Below are 20497 nucleotides of genomic sequence, written 5' to 3'. Positions count from 1 at the left end.
ATTTTCCTGACTAGTCAGAGGACACCTCATAAATTACTGGTAAAGAAAAAAACCCCACTATTTTAGAAATAAAGCATGTATTTCTGATATGAGAACTTGTGTCCATTATATGGTATTTACACACAGTACATACATAAAGACAAACGTATATTTTCTAGTTTTAAATAGCAATCTCTAAGTGGAGAAAATTGTGTTGTATAAATTTAATAAGCAACTAGATTTCATGTTTAACCTTCAAATAAATTTAGGGAGCAAAGATAAATGCATCTTTTGACTTTGTTCCCTGACAGTCATTCATACATTTTTAAAAAGCCCTCTTCAACATTATAAGCAATTTATGTCAAGAAAGTACTTTGATGCAAGGAACATGAGACCTGGCCTACCTTTCAAAGTGTTTTGTTTTTTTTTTTAAAGAAATCTATTATATAAAGAAATGCATGTTTGTCAAAACTGTTCAAATTACATCAAAAGACCTTTAAAACCTGCTCACTGAGGAGAATTTATTTCCTGCTTTTAAACATTTAGTTAACAGTTCAGAATATTCACTGGTGTAGTTTCAATAAAGATGTGATATGAAGGCCCATAAAAGAGTTAATGCATCTCTATTTCATTTTGTTATGACAATACAACTTCTAGAAACAGTTTTCTTGCCTGGATAAGTTCAGTGTACGAGTAATCCCTTGCAATAGATCTGTGCCCTTAATGCAATCTGTAATAAACAATGCTCCCTACAAGTTATTATTCACAAAACCTGAAATTCATGTGACATGCTGAAAAAGTCTCTTGGAGAAAACAAACAACTGCCTATTTTTTTTTTTATCTGTGCATGTCAAATTTTATATTTAGAATTCTCAGGGGTTTTTGACTTTTTTTTCCTGGGGGCCTCACCTGACATCATTGGTTGGCTTCAAAATATAGTTCAGTGGAAGATAGTATCTCATTGTAATTACATAGAATTCATATGAAAAAGTAAACCTTACATTGGATAATATTGCAGAACACCAAAGTAAGCTCCATAAAGAAATACAGTATCTTCCAGCATATATATAAGCAAGTATATAAACAAGAAAAACCCAAGAAAAAACCAACCAACCAACCAACCAACTAGCTAACCAAAAAACCTCATAAAGAAGAACTTTATTCAAGCAGTTACAGTAATTTTTTTCAATTAAAGATGCAGCTCTCTCTCACTCCTGGCAAGAATAAATTGGTAATGGCATTGCTGATCCACAGTGTAAAGTATCCTGAGAAATTTTTAAGAACAATAAAATACAGGGCTGTCATCACTAAGTTCTTGCACAAAACACAGCAATTAAATATCTTTAATAAATAAAACAGCAGATAACCTATACTGTGCCTATCACAAAAAGGAGGTGTGACCTGGTACTCTGCTAATTCTTCCATCACTGATACTTAGAAATTGATTGCATTCAGTTACTGTTAATATCTTTTATGTTATCTATGGCAAATAATGTACAAGGAGGTAATTTGTAATTCAAGTTTTTTTCTTCAACTAACTACAAACTGAGTTCTAAATCTTACATTGAAGTATGACTCAAATTTAAAACAAGCCCTCTCAGAGGACCATTTTCTAATTTTGTGTAATTTTGATGCAGAGCCCATCACTCCTACGAAAAAGACAGTGCATCTTTAACCTGATTGGCACTGAAATCCCATTTTCTTTAGCTGCATTCTGTTAGCTTTGCCAAATTATCTCGTAATTCTGTTAGTTCAAATATTTTTCCATCAAGAATTTCTAAAAGTGTCTTCAAGCTATTACGAAAAGCTTCTTGCTCATTCTGACTTTTCTCCAGACGTTGCTCTAGATCAGACCGCTGGCCTTCCAGGTCTTTGTTTCGAATTTCTACTTCCTTCAGAGAAAATACATAAAAAGTTAATGTGTTGTTTGCAAACAGAAAAGAGTACAACCTCCTGCTGGTATTCACGTGTTATTTTTGTCAACTGGCTTTTGAAACAATTTGTGACTGAGATCCTTTACAGTTTCACTAAGACAAAATCAGAATCCAAATTGTTATTAAGATTGTATACGTGCTATCATGTTCTCAATTTTTTCAGCAATTCACCTGAAGGACAGAAACTTTTGAACAGGGATAAAATTTAGTCAGTGCAAAATGGATGTGATGATACTCAGCTATCAATTCTATCATTCAGAAACATGCCACCTACTAAAAAAAGCTTCTCAAAGGTTTACCTAAGTTCAAGTATTCCCTTATTTAGACTACATCAATTGCTCAAGTACAGTCCTCATTAAATGGTCTCATATAGAAGCTCATGAAGAATACTGCTTTATAGATGCAGGAATACTGCCTTACTCCTGTCCCACAGTACAGGCTTTTTCACTCTGAAAATTAAGACAGAAACATAAACTACCAAGACTGATATCAAAGTGAAATTGATTGTAGCAAATTTAAAGCAGCAAGTGCAAGCTGAATGTCTTGTCTCGTACTGTACCTCAGAGCTCCCATGTGCAAGCTCTGCAGTAGTGCAACTGTAGGAGCAGGGAAAGCACACAAGCCACCAGAGCTGTACAGACAAGCTGCTCCCATTCAGTGGGTGGAAAGGCGAAGTAGCATCATGTTACACATAGCTGAGGGGAGGGGATCTGACTCTAAGCAACCTCAGCTCTCATTCATAACGAAGAAAAGCCCACTTAAACCAGCCAGTAGGAAGGGAGAACTACCTCCAGGGACTCCTAACTACGTTGGCTTCCACATGATGGGAGGGAGCTTGAAGCTTCTCTCTGCTTTGTGCAAAACAGTCTTTTATCAAATTACTAATGTAGCAGCCATGTGGGTCTGGAATAGCATATTGTTGTTATTAGTCTCAAATTCATGCTGAATTTAATAATTTCAGTTATGAAAAACACTCTCACAGGGACAGTATATTTAGTACATCATGGACCCTTGCACAGTCATTTTCTGGAAATATGCATAATGAATTTATATTTACATACATTAACATTTTTAAACACCACTATCCTTTACAGTGGCTTTGGGTCACAAAGCCACAACGGGCCTGCTCTGAGTTTTTACAGCAACTAGTTTCACTTAGCCATAGGTTGGACAATTTGACAGCAGTCATTCCTCCAGCACGAGCTTTCTTTCTGTCCTTCCACTATTTTTTTAATGATTTTTCTGTCTCCCTCAAAGCTAATGAATACATTAATGTTTACATTGAGGAGATCTCAGCTAACCATAAGAAACAACCTGAGCCATATAGAATATGTATTTGGGCAGTCAAAGGTAACAGGCATAAAATGGCAGCTTTGTGTCAAAATCTGTGGCCTTTCTATCTGTGAGGCGTGTGATGGCAGCTGCACCCCTGGCCAGAGGACAGATGGGTGTCAGCTCCCAGTCTCTGAAGGGGGAAACATCCAGTGGCAGTGTAGGTGGAGACGGCAGAGCCTCAGGGACCTGATCTCCTCATAGCTGCAGTTGCTTCAGCAGTCAAGGGTTACATCCAAGCTGAAATGGAATACCTCCCTTACTTCTTGTTTGCAAATGAGCAAATAGCCAAAAATTACAGATTTTTGGCCACTCGTCTTGGACAGCCCAGATGAGAGCAGGAACCATCCCTTGCTGCCAGGATCAAGAGAAGAATTACTTTAATCTGTTTAACACTGTAATATAGGTGCTAAAGCATTTAAGGAAGGTAACTGAAAAAAGCATTTGTAGAAACAAGATAAATTAAAATACATACACGCTTATGTAAGGACTAACTACCCCACTGTTGCTATAGACAAATAAGCTAACTAATCATAACCCAGTTCATACACTCTGCAGACTCTCCTTCATTGTGTCTACTCCTGCCTGCCAAATAATACTGACAAGTACTACCAGGTATAAATGACTGGTTCAAGACCCTCTGAGACTGAGTGACTACAGTACAGGAAGAAAAGGGAAATTCAGAGCCCTCTCAGCTCTGCAGGAATGACACAGTTGTTTCTTTAGATCACACCAAACTAATTGCTGGTTTTCCCCATTAGTTCATGCTTCCTGCTTCTCTTGTAACTGCTCCTCCTCTACTCACCAAATGCATGTGCTCTAGGAAGTGTCCTTGACACTGCTCTTATCCCAGAAATAACTGATTTTTGTAAGTAGGTGATGGTGGATTCAGACTGACTGCTACTGGCAGTCAGCTATCCTATAGTAAAAACCTTCATACCTTTTCTCTGTACCCTTTCCTACAGGCAGCTCCATACAACATAGACTCCTTCTCTGTACCCTTCCCTCTGCAGGACCGGCCAACTCCTTCCCATCCCTTACACGACTGCCTAACCCTGTTTGGCCCTCATATACCATCTTACCCTATCTGTCCCTTGCATGACCACTTGACCCTTCCTCCTCACACCACAGCCAGCAGACTCCAAATAACTTGCACCCAGCTAACCCACTCTTTTATAACACCCATTCTCATTGGACATAGACTGTGACTTCATTAAGACCAGGGCTGTTCCCGCTCTTTGGCAATCAGTACAGCTGCAATTCATCAGGGGAGATTGCCTTCAGTACTATCCCTATTCTTTCACAATCCATCCTCCCACAAGTAGGCACGCCAGTGATGGAAGGGATCACTTGGGAAAAAAACCCATTGTCTCCTCTCTCTGGGGAGATCTTCTAGCAGCCTTCGAGTACCTAAAGGGGGGGCCTACAAGAAAGCTAGAGAGGGACTTTTTGCAAGGGTATGTGTGGGACAAGGGGGAATGGCTTTAAACTGACAGAGGGTAGGGTTAGATTGGATATCAGGAAGAAATTCTTTGCTGGGAGGGTGGTGAGGCACTGGAACAGGTTGCCCAGAGAAGTTGTGGATGCCCCATCCCTGGAGGTGTTCAAGGCCAGGTTGGATGGAGCTCTGAACAACCTGATCTAGTGGAAGGTGTCCCTGTCCATGTTAGGGAGGTTGGAACTAGCTGATATGACTGTACTTGGCACTGGTGAGGCCACATCTTGAATACTGTGTCCAGTTCTGGGCCCCTCAGTTTAGGAAGGATGTTGAGACGCTTGAATGCATTCAGAGGAGGGTAACAAGGCTGGTGAGGGGCTTGGAACACAAGCCCTATGAAGAACGACTGAGGGAGCTGGGGTTGTTTAGCCTGGAGAAAAGGAGACTCAGAGGTGACCTTATCACTCTACAACTTCCTGAAAGGTGGTTGTAGTCAGGTGGGGGTTGGTCTCTTTCTCCAGGCAGCAACTGACAGAACGAGAGGACACAGTCTTAAGCTGTGCCAAGGGAAATATAGGTTGGACATTAGGAAAAAGTTTTTTGCAGAAAGGGTGATAAAGTACTGGAATGGTCTGCCTGGGGATGTGGTGGAGTCACCATCCCTGGATGTGTTTAAAAAAAGACTTGATGTGGCACTTGGTGCCATGGTTTAGTTGAGGTGTTAGGGCATGGGTTGGACTCAATGACCTTGAAGGTTTCCTCCAATCTAGTGATTCTGTGTGATTCTGTGTGTGATATTTAAGGTCCCTTCCAACCCAAACCATTCTATGATTCTGTATGATTTTGTTTCATGAGATCTGGGACTGAAGAGTAGCCCATTGGCCTGTACCTAGCACTGAACATTATCTTTTAGGCTCACTTCAGATGCTCTTTAAACGGAGTAATTGTTCTGCAGTGAGCTGTTAGGTAAAACCAAAAGCTTTATGTAAGATGTATGAATTTCTATCCATATTCAGTATAAGGTGTTTCCCTTTAACTCTCCATTGCTAGTCCTCTCTTCAAATCAGAAGAGTTCCATTACTTTGTTTAAACTTCCAGCTTGTGTACTTTATTTATATTCCATTCTTGATATCTCTTTCCTAATCCATATACATTTACCTTCCCCAAATGCTTCCTCAGATATACTTTCTCCCATACTTCCTTCTGTTTTATTTTCCCTAATCTGTACTTAACATCTTTAACAACTTATGGGAAGCAAAACTAAGTGAAATGCGCCATGATCTGTTGGTTTTGATTTCTGGAAAACACTTCTTCCCAAATTTTACATTTGATCCTTATACGTGCTTACTGTAGATTAGTATTACTGGTTTTTTCAATAGTATTGCATTACAAGTTCATGTCCAGTTTCCTATAACAAGTCAGTGTACCTCAAAATTGTTTCTTCTTGATGGGAAGTGGAGACATGTCCATATGATATAATCTATTGCCTTAGTTGTGTCATTTAACTTTATTTGCAATTAATCTCATCTAACAATAAACTAATTCTTGTGATACATTCAGGCCCTTTATAAGGTTTAATTTACACTGTTTTTTCAAACTTCTTACATCAGGGACAGTCATTTGTCATACACTGTTTTGTTTCAGAAAAACTATTAACACGTTTGTTGTTTGCACTGTAATAATATTTTGTGCAATTCAGTGCAAGCATACAAATAAAATATTCAAATCATACACAACAGCTATATTTAGGAATCAACTACAGTAATAAAGATATCCTGACTTACTGTGAGAATCACACTGATGATGACTCATTAATAAGTCTTCTCTAGATTGCTAATGAAATTATTAAGTAAAAGGGTCCTAATACCCTTCACAGTGATAGCACCGGAATTTGTCAAAGATGGATTTCCAATTAATTCCCTGATATGAGTGTGTCAAAAATCTAACACACCTAGAAATAATAATTTATTTGCATAGAGTTTTTCATACAGTCTATATTAAAAATATTTTAGAGTTACGTAATCCATTTGCAAACACAAGAAAAAAAATAAAGCAGAAGGAAAAAGAGTGAGATGAACAGATATGGACTTTAGAGACGATCACCCTGAAAATGGATGATGAATCAACTAAGTGAACAGTTATGAGATGGTTAGTCTGGAGCTACAGAAGAATACACCATTTTTTCAATGTCACAGATGTAGGGTGAAGTGGCTTAGGGAATGCCAGTATTATCAAAGCAAGAATTCAAGATCTTTTAGATGGGCTGCATCAGGTCAGTAATAAGCTTTAAGCTGAAGAAAGACGACTTCTAACTTGGATCCTAAGACAGCTATAAATTTATTTTAATAGAATCATATAGAACCATTTTCAGAAACTGATCACCTACAATGTGACATAAAGAAATATAAAAATAACATATCCATTTGGTTACTAAAGAAATAAATATACAAAAAAGGAAGCGACTGACTATTTAAAGTGCAATTTATGATAAAACCTTAGCATTTTCTAATTCTAAAACATCTTTCATCTCTTACTAGTCTCTCATAATTCTAAGGATAGCTAATTCTCAGCTCATTATTACTTTTCATGTAGTCTTACACTGAAATTATTGCATGTGCTAATGCTAGAATAATTCACAACTTTCATTATAATCTTCCTTTTGAGTATCTCAGATGAGTTCCTTTTCATCTGAAAACTCCTATGCTTAGTCTAAAGCCAGCAACAATTTTTGGAATAGTGGATTAGGTGAGCTCAGGTGTAATCACAACATTCTTTAAAAAGCACTATAATAACATACTTTTCCCAAATAATTTGACTTAAGAATGGGGGAAAATGAATAAACTAATTTTGTTCTTATATTGTTTATTCTGTTGTTAAAATGAGAAAATGAGATTCAAGGAAGTTCCAATTAATGCAATACATTTCAAAGAATATCTGCTCAACGATTTTTAAGGTGTGGGTAATCTGACAGGGCTTGTTTTCAGTGTGATTTAGGATAAGCTGCAGAACAGCAAGGGTCACCTTTCAGCACTTTGGATTTGGAGCTATTTAAGGCCTGAGTTTCCAGTCCTATCAAAGCTCGGAAGTCCGAATTCAGAGTTTAAACCCAGTTAAGCTTTGGGTCAGCCTCATCCAGAACACAGGTTTCACAACAGAGGTGTGTCTGTGCTGGCTGGTCAGGCCAGTGACAGAAGGACGGGAGCTCAAATGTAGCAAGTGAGAGCATGCCAAAGGGGGCATACTGCTTTTAGTAGACTGAGGTATCTGGCTTTATGCACAGTATAGAAACAACCCAGAAAAAACAATAAACCCACAATTATTCTAATTCCAAGAAAATTTTAGAGTGTGTTTCTGAAGTCTTTACTACATAAGAATGTTTTAACCTTTACTTTCCAAAGCACATTTAAAAGCTGAATACAAACTCATCTCAACATGATGATGGCACAGCCTGATAGTTCAGTGACACACAAGACCTATGGGAAGACACTGCAGTGAAAATGAGACCACTATGGCCTAGAACATGCATCAATGAAGCACATTGAGCATATTCTGTGGACTTGTAAATGAAATTTGGGTCCATTTCCTCAGAAAAAAATGATGAATTACAGCAGGTGGAAATTTTGGTAGAAATTCCCTAGGAGCATCCTGACCCACCACTTTGCAACACAATGTAACTTACATATTTATTTGGCACCTTCAGTGAATATAGGACAAGTTGCTGATGTGAACTGCTCACTTGATAATTTTTCCCTTCTGTCTAAATTAAGATGATACACTATAGCTCACCTGTAACTTTTGGATCAGAGAATTCCTCTGTGCCTGGAGCTCTCTGGCACTGTCGACTTCTTGTTTCAATCTTTCTATTTCCTAAGAGAGAAGAAACAACCTTGCTAGCAACACATTATCTAACTTGGACTCAGTGCAGGTAAACTGGCTGCTGCTTCTTCTCCTGAGCAAGCTATTGCAATGATGTAAAAACTGGCAGTTAGATACTGCCCATCATAGTGCATGAAGTTTAAGCATTGCTTCCAATATTCCTAAATCACAGTCCCAAAACAGCAATTCTGTTCTGAATAAACAATACAGATAAGTATTTTCTTTGCTATAAAAGTACAAGTCATTCTCTCCCACAGAAAAGATCTGAAATAATGTTTTCCTAGAAAATTGAGTCCTTGCAATTAGAGAAACAATTTTATACTTTAAATTCTATTATAAACTATTCTCCATTTTATCAAGAGAAAAATACAGTTTTCACCTTTGAGCTGCTTATTATGTCACTAACAGCAGGGCTGACCATCAAAAGATTGCCTGCTTTGACCATTGATATCTGTAAAAAGAGAATCTAAAAGGAAAAGTTTCTTTAATTTAACAAGAAGAAAATATTAAAGCATAAAAAAATATAGATAAAATAATGAATGGAAGAGAAACCTGTTCTTAGCTTGCTTTCAACACACAAGAATAAAAATAGCTAATGAACCTAAAAGATATCAAATTTAAAACTAGTACATACTTTTCCCAAAAAGGACATAGTCACCTCACAGAACTCCTTTCAGAAAGATCTCTTTGCATCCAACAGCCCAGCATAATTCAAAAGCACAGGGACACCAAAATGGGAAACATTACCAACCTGGGGCTAATCTCTTAAGTATGAGGTAGTTTGGAAAAGACTTTGGTCCGTTTTGGGAGGATATTCTGTAACTGTTGCATCGTCTCATGCATCCTCCTCAGAAAAACCTATCAACAGCCCCACAGGAAGCAATACCCTGCAAGATACACTGCTCCTCTGAACATGCACACCAGTGCACACTGTGTCTACTGTGTCTGTTCAGAGGGCTCAAGGGGTCTGGTCCTACAGAGGGCAAACAATCCTTCATACATGGCTCCTTGCACTTCCTTTTTCCCATACATAAAGGGGTGAGTCTTGATCGATCGTTCTGCAGCACAAATATGCTTTCCTTTGAGACCCATGCCAGAGCAGGTGTTACTCCAATTCCTTGTATTTCCATGCTGCTGGTCAAGCTCAAGGCAGATGGCCCAATAACTAATAAGTTACAGGCTGGGGTTTTTGGCATGTGTTTAAGAAAAGGGCTGATCTTGAGTATCATGAAATTCATCTATATTAACATAGCCTGAAAAACAAATTGGCCTGAAAAGTCATTGATCAATTACTTGCTCCAAACCTTGCTCTCCAGAAAAAGTAAAGTGTGCAATGACTGCTTCCCTTCTAAGTGAATTTGGACTGCATCACTGTGATGACTGCTCTGTAGAAACTACACATGCTTCAACTGCAGACCTAATTTTGCAAAGAGAGATGCTTGGTAAAAGCAAACATGAAAAAAATTATACTTTTTTTTTTTTGTTGTTCAGATACCCAGCTCTATACTGGACTAATGTAATTATAATACACAGAAAAAAAATATTAATCTTTCCAAAGAAGCTGAAAAATGGATTTTACTTTGTAACATCTATATGAAATAATACAGTATTTACCAGTCATCACAAATTTAATATTGAAAGCCTTTAGAAATTATGTAGCACAAATCCAAGAATAAATGTTAGCAGATACCTCTTCTTTTTTCTTCAGTGTAGAATCTAACTCCTGTATTGTCTGGTTTAATTCTGTTTTATGAGTGTGGACTTCATTGGCTTGACTGCTCATGCACTCTAGCTCAGTCACCTGTTGAAATAAGTAGAAGCAACATATACAGAATTTATTGCAACAAATTCAAGGTACTATTACTTCTTTGCATTTAAAATATACCCTTAGTGCTGGGTGACATGTTGATTAAAATGGTTAAGGAGTTCTTAGGAAGTTAGCATAAAATTCCTTTAAAAATTGTTTTGCATAAAATGGTTGCTATGGGTTATCGTATTTGCAGGGAATGCCCCGATGAAGGCAGGAATGATGCATCTGACTCCATGTTCTCAGAAGGCTAATTTATTACTTTATGATACTATATTATATTAAAGAATACTATACTATACTAACTAAAGAATACGGAAAGGATACTTACTGAATGCTAAAAAGATAATAATGAAAACTCATGACTCTTTCCAGAGTCTCAACACAGCTTGGCCCCAATTGGCCAATGAGTCCAAACAATTCACACCAGAGTCCAATGAGGCAATCACCTGTGGGTAAACAATCTCCAAACATATTCCACATGAGCAAAACAGCGGAGAAACAAATGAGATAAGAATTGTTTTCCTTTTCTCTGAGGCTTCTCAGCTTCCCAGGAGAAAAATCCTGGGCGAAGGAATTTTTTCAAAGAATGTGAATGCCACGATGGATTTTAATGTTTACAGTAATATCTTGGAAATGTTAAATGTAGTATGGTGCTGGCTGAAAAAAAAATTAATCAAAAGTTATACTTACTGTTATAGATGGGTAATGTGATGGTTGGCTCTTGCAATTAAGGGATGAATATTATGTGTATGTTAAGAGAAGTTTTATTGATGTATAGTTATGTTATTGTGATTTGTTGTTTGGATGTCCTCTGTTCTCCCCATAGTCCCCTTCCCCCCCCCATATGGTTGCCAAGGGACAGCCTTGGTAGTCAAGACATGTGGAAGGAGGGCATGTACCTGTGACCCTTGCATGGGGCATTTGGGAGGAGGGAAGTCTTGTTACTTGGAGGTGTGGCATGACAACACCTGACTTCCAATCAAGTTGGAAGAAAGTAGCCTCCACCAATAAATGGCAAAGAAGAGTTGACTGACAGACTTTGGGAGGGGCCAGGGTTGCCTGATGCAATCCCCCAGGGGTATAAAAGGCGGAGCATCCATCTTGAAGATGAGCAACCCACGTGGTTGGCAGCTAAGGCAGGGGCGTCCCTATCCCCAGCCCATCCCAGGCCTGTTTTTCCTTATTTAGTCCTTTAGGTGTATTTTTTGTTAAGGTTTAATAAACCTTTTAAAATTTTTAAAGCGAGCCATCATTTCTCACAACCTTATTTTGCTTTAGAGCAAAACCAGCCTTCAGGACAACCTGCATTATCTTCTCCCCTTTCTCAGAAACTTCTGTTGTGTTGCCCCACATGATGATGTCATCCATATATTGCAAATGTTTTAGAGCCTCCCCCTTTTCCAGTGCAGTCTGGATCAGTCAATGGAAAATAGTGGGGCTGTGTTTTGAGCCCTGAGGCAGTTGGTTCCAGTTGTACTGGATGCCCCTCCTGGTGAAAGCAAACTGTGGCCTGCACTCTGTTGCCAAAGGAATGGAGAAAAATGCATTAGCAATGTTGATGGTGGCACCACTTTGTTGCCTTGGATTTAAGTTTGTACTGAAGTTCCGGCATTTCCAGAACAGCAACACTCAGTGGTGGTGTGACATCATTCAGGTCACAACAGTCTACTGTCAGTCTCCACTCTCCATTGGACTTATGAGATGGCCGTATGGGGCTGTAAAGGGGTGACTGAGTCTTTCTGACCACTCCCTGGCTCTTCAGTTCCATGAATCATCTCATGGATGGGGGTCACAGAGTCCCGGTTGTGTGGTATTGTCAATAGTGCACTGTGGTAGTGATTGGTATGTGTTTTTCTTCAACCCTGAGCAGTCCAAGAGCAGAAGGGTCCTCTGAGAGACCAGATAAGGTATTCAGCTGCCTACTTTCCTCTGTCTCCACAGCATTTATTTTTTTTTAATATTCTGCCACTTTATTAGGGTCCTGTAGCTGTTCAGGGGTGAACACTCCCAAGCCCTTGGAGCAGAATAGTCCTTCAAAGGTGGCTGAATTTCTCCCACATTCCATGCCAGTCAGGATTATACACCCTCTGGGCAGATCTCTGAATGACCTTCCTAGAAATCTCTTCTTTGACTCTAAACATGGTGTGGACCACACTGAGGAGACCTGGCAGATTTAGCAACAAGAACATGCTTTCCCTAAAATCTAAAGGGAATTCAAAATTCTCAAAAGCTGTTCTACCAGGCCTGAAGGAGGAAAAGGGGATAAAAGGCTGGAGAAATCCATCTTCCCCTGTGGATGTGACAGCCTGGTCAGAGAGAGAGAAAGCTAGAGAAGCGTTCCCATGAATCGGCCTGGGAAGCTTTAGGAAGCTGGAGATGAACAATTATATTCAAATATTAAAACAATCTGCAGGTGGTGTTTTTTAACAATCTGTTTTGCTGTTTTTCTCATAAAGTTGTTTACAGATGGGTGTCCTGGTTTAGGGCAAATTTGGGAGAAACCCTCCAACAGGGGTCCCCCCAGAAAACCAACACACACGGCCCCTCCCCCAACCAGTTTGGGAAAGAATTTCCTCGGAGAGAGGTGGAAAAAACCTGTTGATTTAAACAGGCAAAGCACTCCCCAGCACAAAAAATGAACAATACCAGATGACAAAGCTCATTCGTCACTCTGAAGAGATGACAAATTCAGAAAATCTCTCCGGTGGGTGGTTGCTCTGATATCAGTCCGTCCAGCGCTGGGAAAGGCTGCAGAGTAGGCCCTGGTAGGCCACAAAATGCAAGCTCTCAGTGTTTCCCCAGGTCCCAGTCCGGAGAAGGTTCGAACAGTTCCATAAGAAAAGGGAAAGAAAACAGTCCAGGGAAACTTCTCTGCTTCAGCTAACTAAACTAACTAAAAAGCAAAGGAGTGCTGTGTTCTGTCCCGTCCGTGCCCAGACAACACAGTCCAGCAGAATGTGGAGGAGTGAGCGAGTGAGGCTGATAACAAAAAACTCAGTGCTTCTTCTCCCCGCCTTTGCTCTGAGAGCCAGTCTTGAAGGCACAGAATAGAATATCCAGCATAAACAGAAACACGACTGGGCATACAAGCATCATAAAGTCTCCCTAGGACAATGGATGTCTTCTTAATTGGCCAATCATGTGAAATGTATTGATTAAATGACCAATCAGGTCCACATGTAGGGAACTAAGGCATAAAATAAGAGAGGATCAAATAAATGGGGCTTTTGCCATTTGCCTTCTGATATGACTCTGTGTCATCTCTGACTCAACAATGACATCTTGTGACCACGCCGTGGAATTGCATCTATCAACCCTTCGTGGATCATGGGACAGGCAGAAATGCATCAGACCCCCGGCAGGACCTCGCAGCACCTGCGCAGTCTGCTCGCAACTGGACACCCTCTGTTCCCCCAGAGAGGTAACAGTGTCCTTTCCCTGCATCTTTCTGACGAGGACTCATCCCTTTGGGACTGCGGATTTGGCCTTAATGGCTTAAAAGCTAGGGCGGGAACGAGTTCCCCAGCAAAGCAGTCAGTACCCCAAGGTAGTCATGCTGGAGGTTGGGGACGGTGCCTTCACGATGGGAAGTCACCTCTCTACAGAAGAACATGCCGTTATTTCTGTGTGCAGAGACATGATTCCTTTTATTGGAATTTCTGTGTTGGATGACTCACTTTGCAGTCTGCTTCCCCGAGCCAAATCTCATTTTCCAGTAGATGTGGACACTGCTTTTAGTCCACAGACGTGGAATGAATTAGGCTATCATCTGTGGGAAGAGGTTGCTAGTGGAGATACGACTGTGGCTCGATTAATACCTGTGTGTGGAGTCCTGTCCAGAGCCTTGCAAGGCCTGATCCCGAGGGAAAGCAAAGCGGAAATGGGGACCTCGGAGGGCAAAGATGTTGTCTCTGTGGGCACTGACACCCCAGGGGCTGGACAGGCGGGCCGGGCAGTTGCCAGCTTTTCCCTGGCTCCACGCGAACACGCGGGAGACATGGGAGCCCCCCACAGAACCTATCTCTTGCCTACAGATTATGTTCCGCCAAAATATCCTCATCCCTATGATTCTGTGAAGCCAACATATCCTTCTCCTGCAAAGCTACCACCACTGAGTGCTATAGCCGCGTTCCGGCTGCGCCTGGGGGATGGCCCGTCTCCATTTGTGCCACTTTCGGCCCCTCCGGCACTGCAGGTGGTGCTGGGAGTGTCACTGCCACAGCCAGCAGATCGGGCTTTCCCTGCTCCGCAAAGAGCGGCTGGCGACCCTCTGCGACAGTTGGATCCGCTCCAGCCACCGGCGATGCCCATCTCTTCTACGCGGGAAGCAGCAGACATGTCTTTGTTTTGGCCAGCCTCGCCCTGCCCAGTGAGGCTGCCTTTCACTGCTCCACAAGCTGCTTGGCCCTGCCTGCCAGCCCCGATTTCCCCCCCTCTGCAGTGAGCCGGGTACCGACTCTTTTACAGCCGGCAGGAGCTACTGCCCCCACCGCTGATTCCCCCTCCTGCACCGTGAGTGAGGGTGGAACCACCTCTGTCATTGTCAGGCTCCGCAGCCGGACCGACCGCTCCATCAGCTCCCTTGTCATCAGCTATGGAGCCTGCGCAGATGTACTGGTCACACGCCCTGCCATTGTCAGCGCCTGCCAGCGAGCATTTGTTCCAGCTAATGTTGCACCCCCCACTGGTTCCTCTCTCCCTCTTCTATGGCGCCTGCGCAGATGACAGCAACAGCAGCACTGGCAGTGACAGCGGCACTGGCACTGTCTCTCCTATCAGCAAAAGACACAACAGGGGTTGTGATCCCTTTCCCCCCCCCACCTTTAGCTGTGGAACAACTGCCTCCTCCTCCTCCCTGCGCGGCGGGTCACTCGGCTGACTCAATGTCGTTTGCAGTTTTAACCATTGCAACTTGTCGCCACTCCAGATCCGGGAGAAGGGGCCACAGATGACAGTCAAATAGTTAATCCAGCATCTGAGGAGGGGACACAGGTGGTTCAAGGAGACAATGTACCGCCACAAGGGGGAATCAAAGCCTTTCCCATGTATAAAGCTGTCCCAAATGCAGGACAAACTGACAGGCACAATGTGACTGGTGGGTTTTCCAAGATTTACAAGATAAGGTAGCAAAATTTGGCCTTGGTTCTACACAAGTTATGCAAGTTATCAGAGTACTAAACACAGACCTACTTGCTCCATTTGATATTAGACATATAACTCAAGTATTGTTCCAACCTGTGCAATTTAAAGGTTTTCAGGAAAACTGGAGGCAGGTCGCTCAAAGGGTTGCAACAGAGAACATGCAATTGCCTCAGAGGGATCCTAGGTATTACGTGGGGGTGGATGTTCTCATGGGGGAACATGCTCTTTCTAATCCTGATCCTCAGGCTACCTGGGACCCTGCCGTTCTTGAGCAGAGTCAAAGCGTATGGTTTTTAGCATTGCTAAAAACTATAGAAATGGCCACTCCCAAGCCACTATATGTAACAATAACTCAAGGAACAAAAGAACCATTTCTACCATTTGTTGAGAAAGTTGCAGCAGCCCTGGAGAAATAGGCTGAGGATGATAACTTGAGGCAGCTTTTATGGAAGCAGTTAGCGAGGGACAACACAAACAATGATTGCCAGAAGATCATAGATGCTCTTCCAGGTGACTCAACACTAACAGACATGGTCCAAGCATGTTCCAAAGTAGGTACTGTAGACTACAAAATGTCTGCTCTGGCAGCTGCTTTACAGCCAGGCCAAAAATCCTCAGGTTGGACAACAGAAAAAAGGAAAAAATAAGGGCAAGAAAAAGCAGGGAACACACAAGCAGACAGAAACTAATACCAGTTTCTTGTGCTCTAAGTGCCTAAAGACAGGTCATTATGCAACCCAATGTAAGTCTAAATATCATGCCAATGGCCAGCCTTTGGTAGGCCTGGGAAACGGGGGGATGAGCGCACAAGGGAACTGCGCTCTGACACAAGTGATTCCTCAAGGCACAGTACCGGTGTAGCAGGCACAGGGCCTGCAAGGCCTCCCTGCCAGTCAGTTGCCTAAGATAAGAAATGCCTAGTCATGATGACTGAACCTAAGAAACCCCTCTTCAACCCTCAGACCCTCATTATCTCTCTGTAAGATGATAGGTCATATTCGCCTTGACCCTTACTATTGGACTGTTTCCCAAAACTCCTATACCCTATATAAACCCCTATTTCTGCCCAGTTCGGCAGAAGAGCTGTCACTGGGACCCTTCGCAGAAGATACCAATAAAGACATCTCTGTGGAACCTCACACAGTGCTTCTCCTCTTTCTCCCTGTGTCTGCTGCGGCACTTAGCAAGCAAAGAGCTGAAATCACTAAAGAGCTGAAAATCACCAAAGAGCTGAGCTTGCTAAGATGCCCGGTGGCTAGGAGCCTGTCTGAGGGGCCTGGACAGGTTGTGCTTAACTGGACTTCACTGTTTGGGACACCCACAGCAGCCGGGGTCGGGGAGACTCCGTAAACCCCAGAGCCGCATTATACCGGCACAGGCTTGCTCAGCCAGCTCAGGGGCGGCACCCACGGCTCCACCAGGGTGTATTTACATACCGCAACTGCGGTCACCTTAGAATCCTGTCGTGAATATAAGGTTCCTTTGGATGTGTTTGGACCTTTAGGGCAAAAACTGAGCGCACTGCTTGTGGGAAGGTCTAGTGCCACCCTCCAAGGCATCTTTCTGCAGCCAGGTGTCATTGACTCTGGCTTTACAGGTCAAATTTGTGCTATGGTTTCCACGCCCACACCTGCTGTCACTATTGCGGCAGGGACTCAGATTGCTCAACTTGTGCCTTTTCAGTCATATGTCCTCAGAACTGACCAGAGGACTTGTGGAGATGGTGGCTTTGAATCCACCGGACCACCACAAGTCTTCTGGTCTGCAGATATTTCTTCTCAGTGACCACAGATGACATGTACCCTGATCCTACCTGGTGCCTGCCTGCTGAAGATCTGGCTTCGAGGTTTGATTGACACAGGGGCAGATGTGACAGTCATCTCCTTCTCTGAATGGCCTCCTCCTACATGGCCTTTGGCTTCCATAGGGTTGGCCATCGAAGGGTTGGGGGGGTTCAACACAGACCTTTGTAAGCCAACAGTCTGTGTTGATCAAAAACATAGATAGGCAGATGGCTGCAGTTCGGCCCTATGTCACCACAGCTCCGATTAATCTCTGGGGGTGGGATGTATTAGCAGCCTGGGGGGGCACAAATTGGGATGGATTTTTAATTGGGGCCACTGCACTAAAGGGCAGAAAATATCCTACACTGCCTTTATGGTGGCTGGTGGACAGACCCATCTGGGAAAACCAGTGGCACCTGACAAAAGAAAAATTGGTCGCTCTTCATGAATTGGTTCAGGAACAACTTCAATAGGGACACATTGAGTCCCTGGAATGCTCCTGTCTTTGTGATAAAGAAAAAATCTGGGAAATGGAGGCTCTTACAAGACCTCCAAAAAATTAATGCAGTGATGGAAAGTATGGGGGCATTGCAGCCTGGTTTGCCCTCACCCACCATGCTCCCCATGGGATGGGAAATCTTGATCATTGATTTAAGGGATTGTTTCTTCACAATTCCTTTGCATCCTGATGACAAACCAAAGTTTGCCTTTAAAGTGCCTTCAATTAACAAAGCTGAACCTGTGCAGAGATACCAATGGAAAGTTTTGCCACAGGGCTGTCACAACAGCCCGACTATTTGTCAGTAGTATGTGGTTCAGGCCTTGTCCGGAGTCTGCGAGCAGTTTCCTGACACATATTGCTATCACTACATGGACGACATCCTGGTGGCAGCATCCACCCAGGATGAGTTGCTGAGGATACAGCCTCAGCTGTTTGCTGCTCTGCATTCTTATGGGCTGCAAGTGTCTCTGGAGAAGGTTCAACAGCATCCTTCTTGGAAATATCTGGGAGTCAAAATTCTGGACCAAACCATTCAGCATCAGGAGGTGCAATTCACAGATTCTATTAAGACTCTGAATGATGCCCAGAAATTGCTGGGTGTCATCAGTTGTTTGTGTCCTTATTTGGGACTAACCACAAAACAATTGTCCCCACTGTATGATACTCTAAAGGGGGACCCTGACCTGAGATCACCTCAGAAACTGACTCCTGAGGTGCAACAAGCGCTGGAGGAAGTCCAACATGCTGTTTCTGCTTGTCTGGTTCATTGAGTAGATCTTTCCATTGATATCACTGTCTTCATTACCAATCTAGATTTTCATCCTATGGGTATCATTGGCCAATGGAGTGACAAATGGTCTGATCCCTTGCCCATTTTAGAATGGGTCTTCTTACCCCATCAACCAAAAAAGCACCCATGTTGTTTGAATTGATCGCTCATTTGATAATCAAATGCCATCAACAGTGTGTGCAATTAATGGCAGCTGATCCTGCAAAAATTATTCTTCCAGTACAATGGAAAGACTTTGAATGGAGCTTTGTTAACAGTGCTCCTTTGCAAAGTGCACTGCAAAACTTTTCAGGGCAGATTGCCTATCATATGCCCAGTCATAAGTTATTGCAGTTGGCAAAAACAACCAATCTCTCTTTGCAGCCAAAAAGTAGTCAGGTGCTGGTGCGAGGACCCGCTGTCTTTACTGACGGTTCCAGAAAAATGGGGAAATCCATTGTTACTTAGAAGGATGAATCTGGGTGGCAAATGTTGGAGGGCTGTGAGTCAGCCTCGGCCCAACTGTTTGAGTTCAAGGCCATTGCCATGGCATTCCAGAAATTTTCTCAGGTGCCCCTGAACTTGGTCACTGATTCTGCCTATTCACTTCTGAAGGAAGTCAATAACGCAGTTTTGTTTCAGTTACTGAAAGCCTTGTGGTGTGCAATTCAGGCCCGAGTTCATTCGTATTACATCCTGTACATTCGGAGTCACACCAATTTACCTGGTTTCATAACAGAAGGCAATGCCAGGGCTGACAGGTTAGCTAACCCTGCGTGGGTAGCGCCTCAGCCCAACAAGATTGCGCAAGCCAAAGTGTCGCATGATTTTTTCCATCAAAGTGCACATACCCTGCAGAAACAATTTCACTTGACATTAACTGAGGCTCGTGACATTGTCAGTTCTTGCGCTGACTGTCATGGACTTGCTGCATCTTTACTAGGGGGGTGAACCCCAGAGGCTTAAGAGCCTTGCAGCTTTGGCAAGCAGATATTACTCACATTGCTGAATTTGGCTGCCTTAAGTATGTGCACATGTCTATTGACACCTTCTCCTCTGCTATGTGGGCATCTGCTCACACTGGAGAAAAGGGTCACAACGTGATTGCCCATTGGAGAATGGCTTTTGCAATTTTAGGAATACCTTCTTGTGTGAAAACTGATAATGGCCCCACCTACATCTCACAGAAGAGGCAGCAGTTTTTGTGCTTGTGGGGAGTCTCACTCAAGCTTGGTATCCGGCACTCTCCAATGGGCCAGGCCATTGTTGAATGCACTCATGGTACCTTAAAGCGTGTTCTGGAGAAACAAAAAAGGAGAATGCCTGGAGAAACCCCGTAACAGTCGATTGGAAAAAGCTCTATATACAATCAACTGTCTTATAGTGCCACAAAATTCAGACAATCCTGTAATCCTAAATTGTTTTCTCTCATTGCACTCTTCAGGTGAGACACACCTGCCTTGAGCAAAAGTCTGGATATGGGACCTAACCACCAATAAGTGGGATGGCCCGTGTGACCTTATCATTTGGAGCCGTGGGTATGCATGGGTTTCCACAGATACTGGGGTATGGTGGATACATGCAAGGTGTGTTCGCCCTGACTTGCGACACCAAAACCAGAATGTGGCCAACAGGCAACCTAAGAACGATGATCAAGATGCCAACCATCAATTAGATGGCCTCTCTATGAGTGGGAAATGAACATACTATCTTTTCTTTGTTTCTGGAAAAGGGTTGTTGACAAGTTAGACTGCCAGTTCTTTGAGCAGACTAATGATGTTTTGTTACTGTATTAGAATTAGCATTGATATTGTATTAAAATAGGTAACTGATTTTAGGATTAATAGTGTATTTCTTGTAAGAGGGAACCGCAAGACTTGATGTTGGTAAATATGTTGGAAATCTCTCTGACCATTTTAAGTCAGTATCCA

General features: G+C 42.4%; 1 protein-coding gene across 1 annotated transcript in view; it reads right to left on the bottom strand.

Annotated features, from left to right (window-relative positions):
* Positions 1–1681: 1681 nt before the first annotated feature.
* The window catches only part of LOC129132389 (homer protein homolog 1-like), a 233871-nt gene continuing 215055 nt past the window's right edge, over positions 1682–20497 (bottom strand). Inside the window, exons 6-8 of the mRNA XM_077193184.1 lie at positions 10250–10360; positions 8470–8550; positions 1682–1871 (exon numbers count right to left, since the gene is read on the bottom strand). Coding sequence (XP_077049299.1) covers positions 1683–1871; positions 8470–8550; positions 10250–10360 — 381 coding nt within the window. The 3' untranslated portion in view covers position 1682. The remainder of the gene's footprint in view (positions 1872–8469; positions 8551–10249; positions 10361–20497) is intronic.

The sequence above is a fragment of the Agelaius phoeniceus genome, chromosome W (genome assembly GCF_051311805.1).
Source record: "Agelaius phoeniceus isolate bAgePho1 chromosome W, bAgePho1.hap1, whole genome shotgun sequence".
Classification (NCBI taxonomy): domain Eukaryota; kingdom Metazoa; phylum Chordata; class Aves; order Passeriformes; family Icteridae; genus Agelaius; species Agelaius phoeniceus.
Note: the sequence above shows the minus strand (reverse complement) of the source record. Positions and strands in the feature narration are given on the sequence as shown.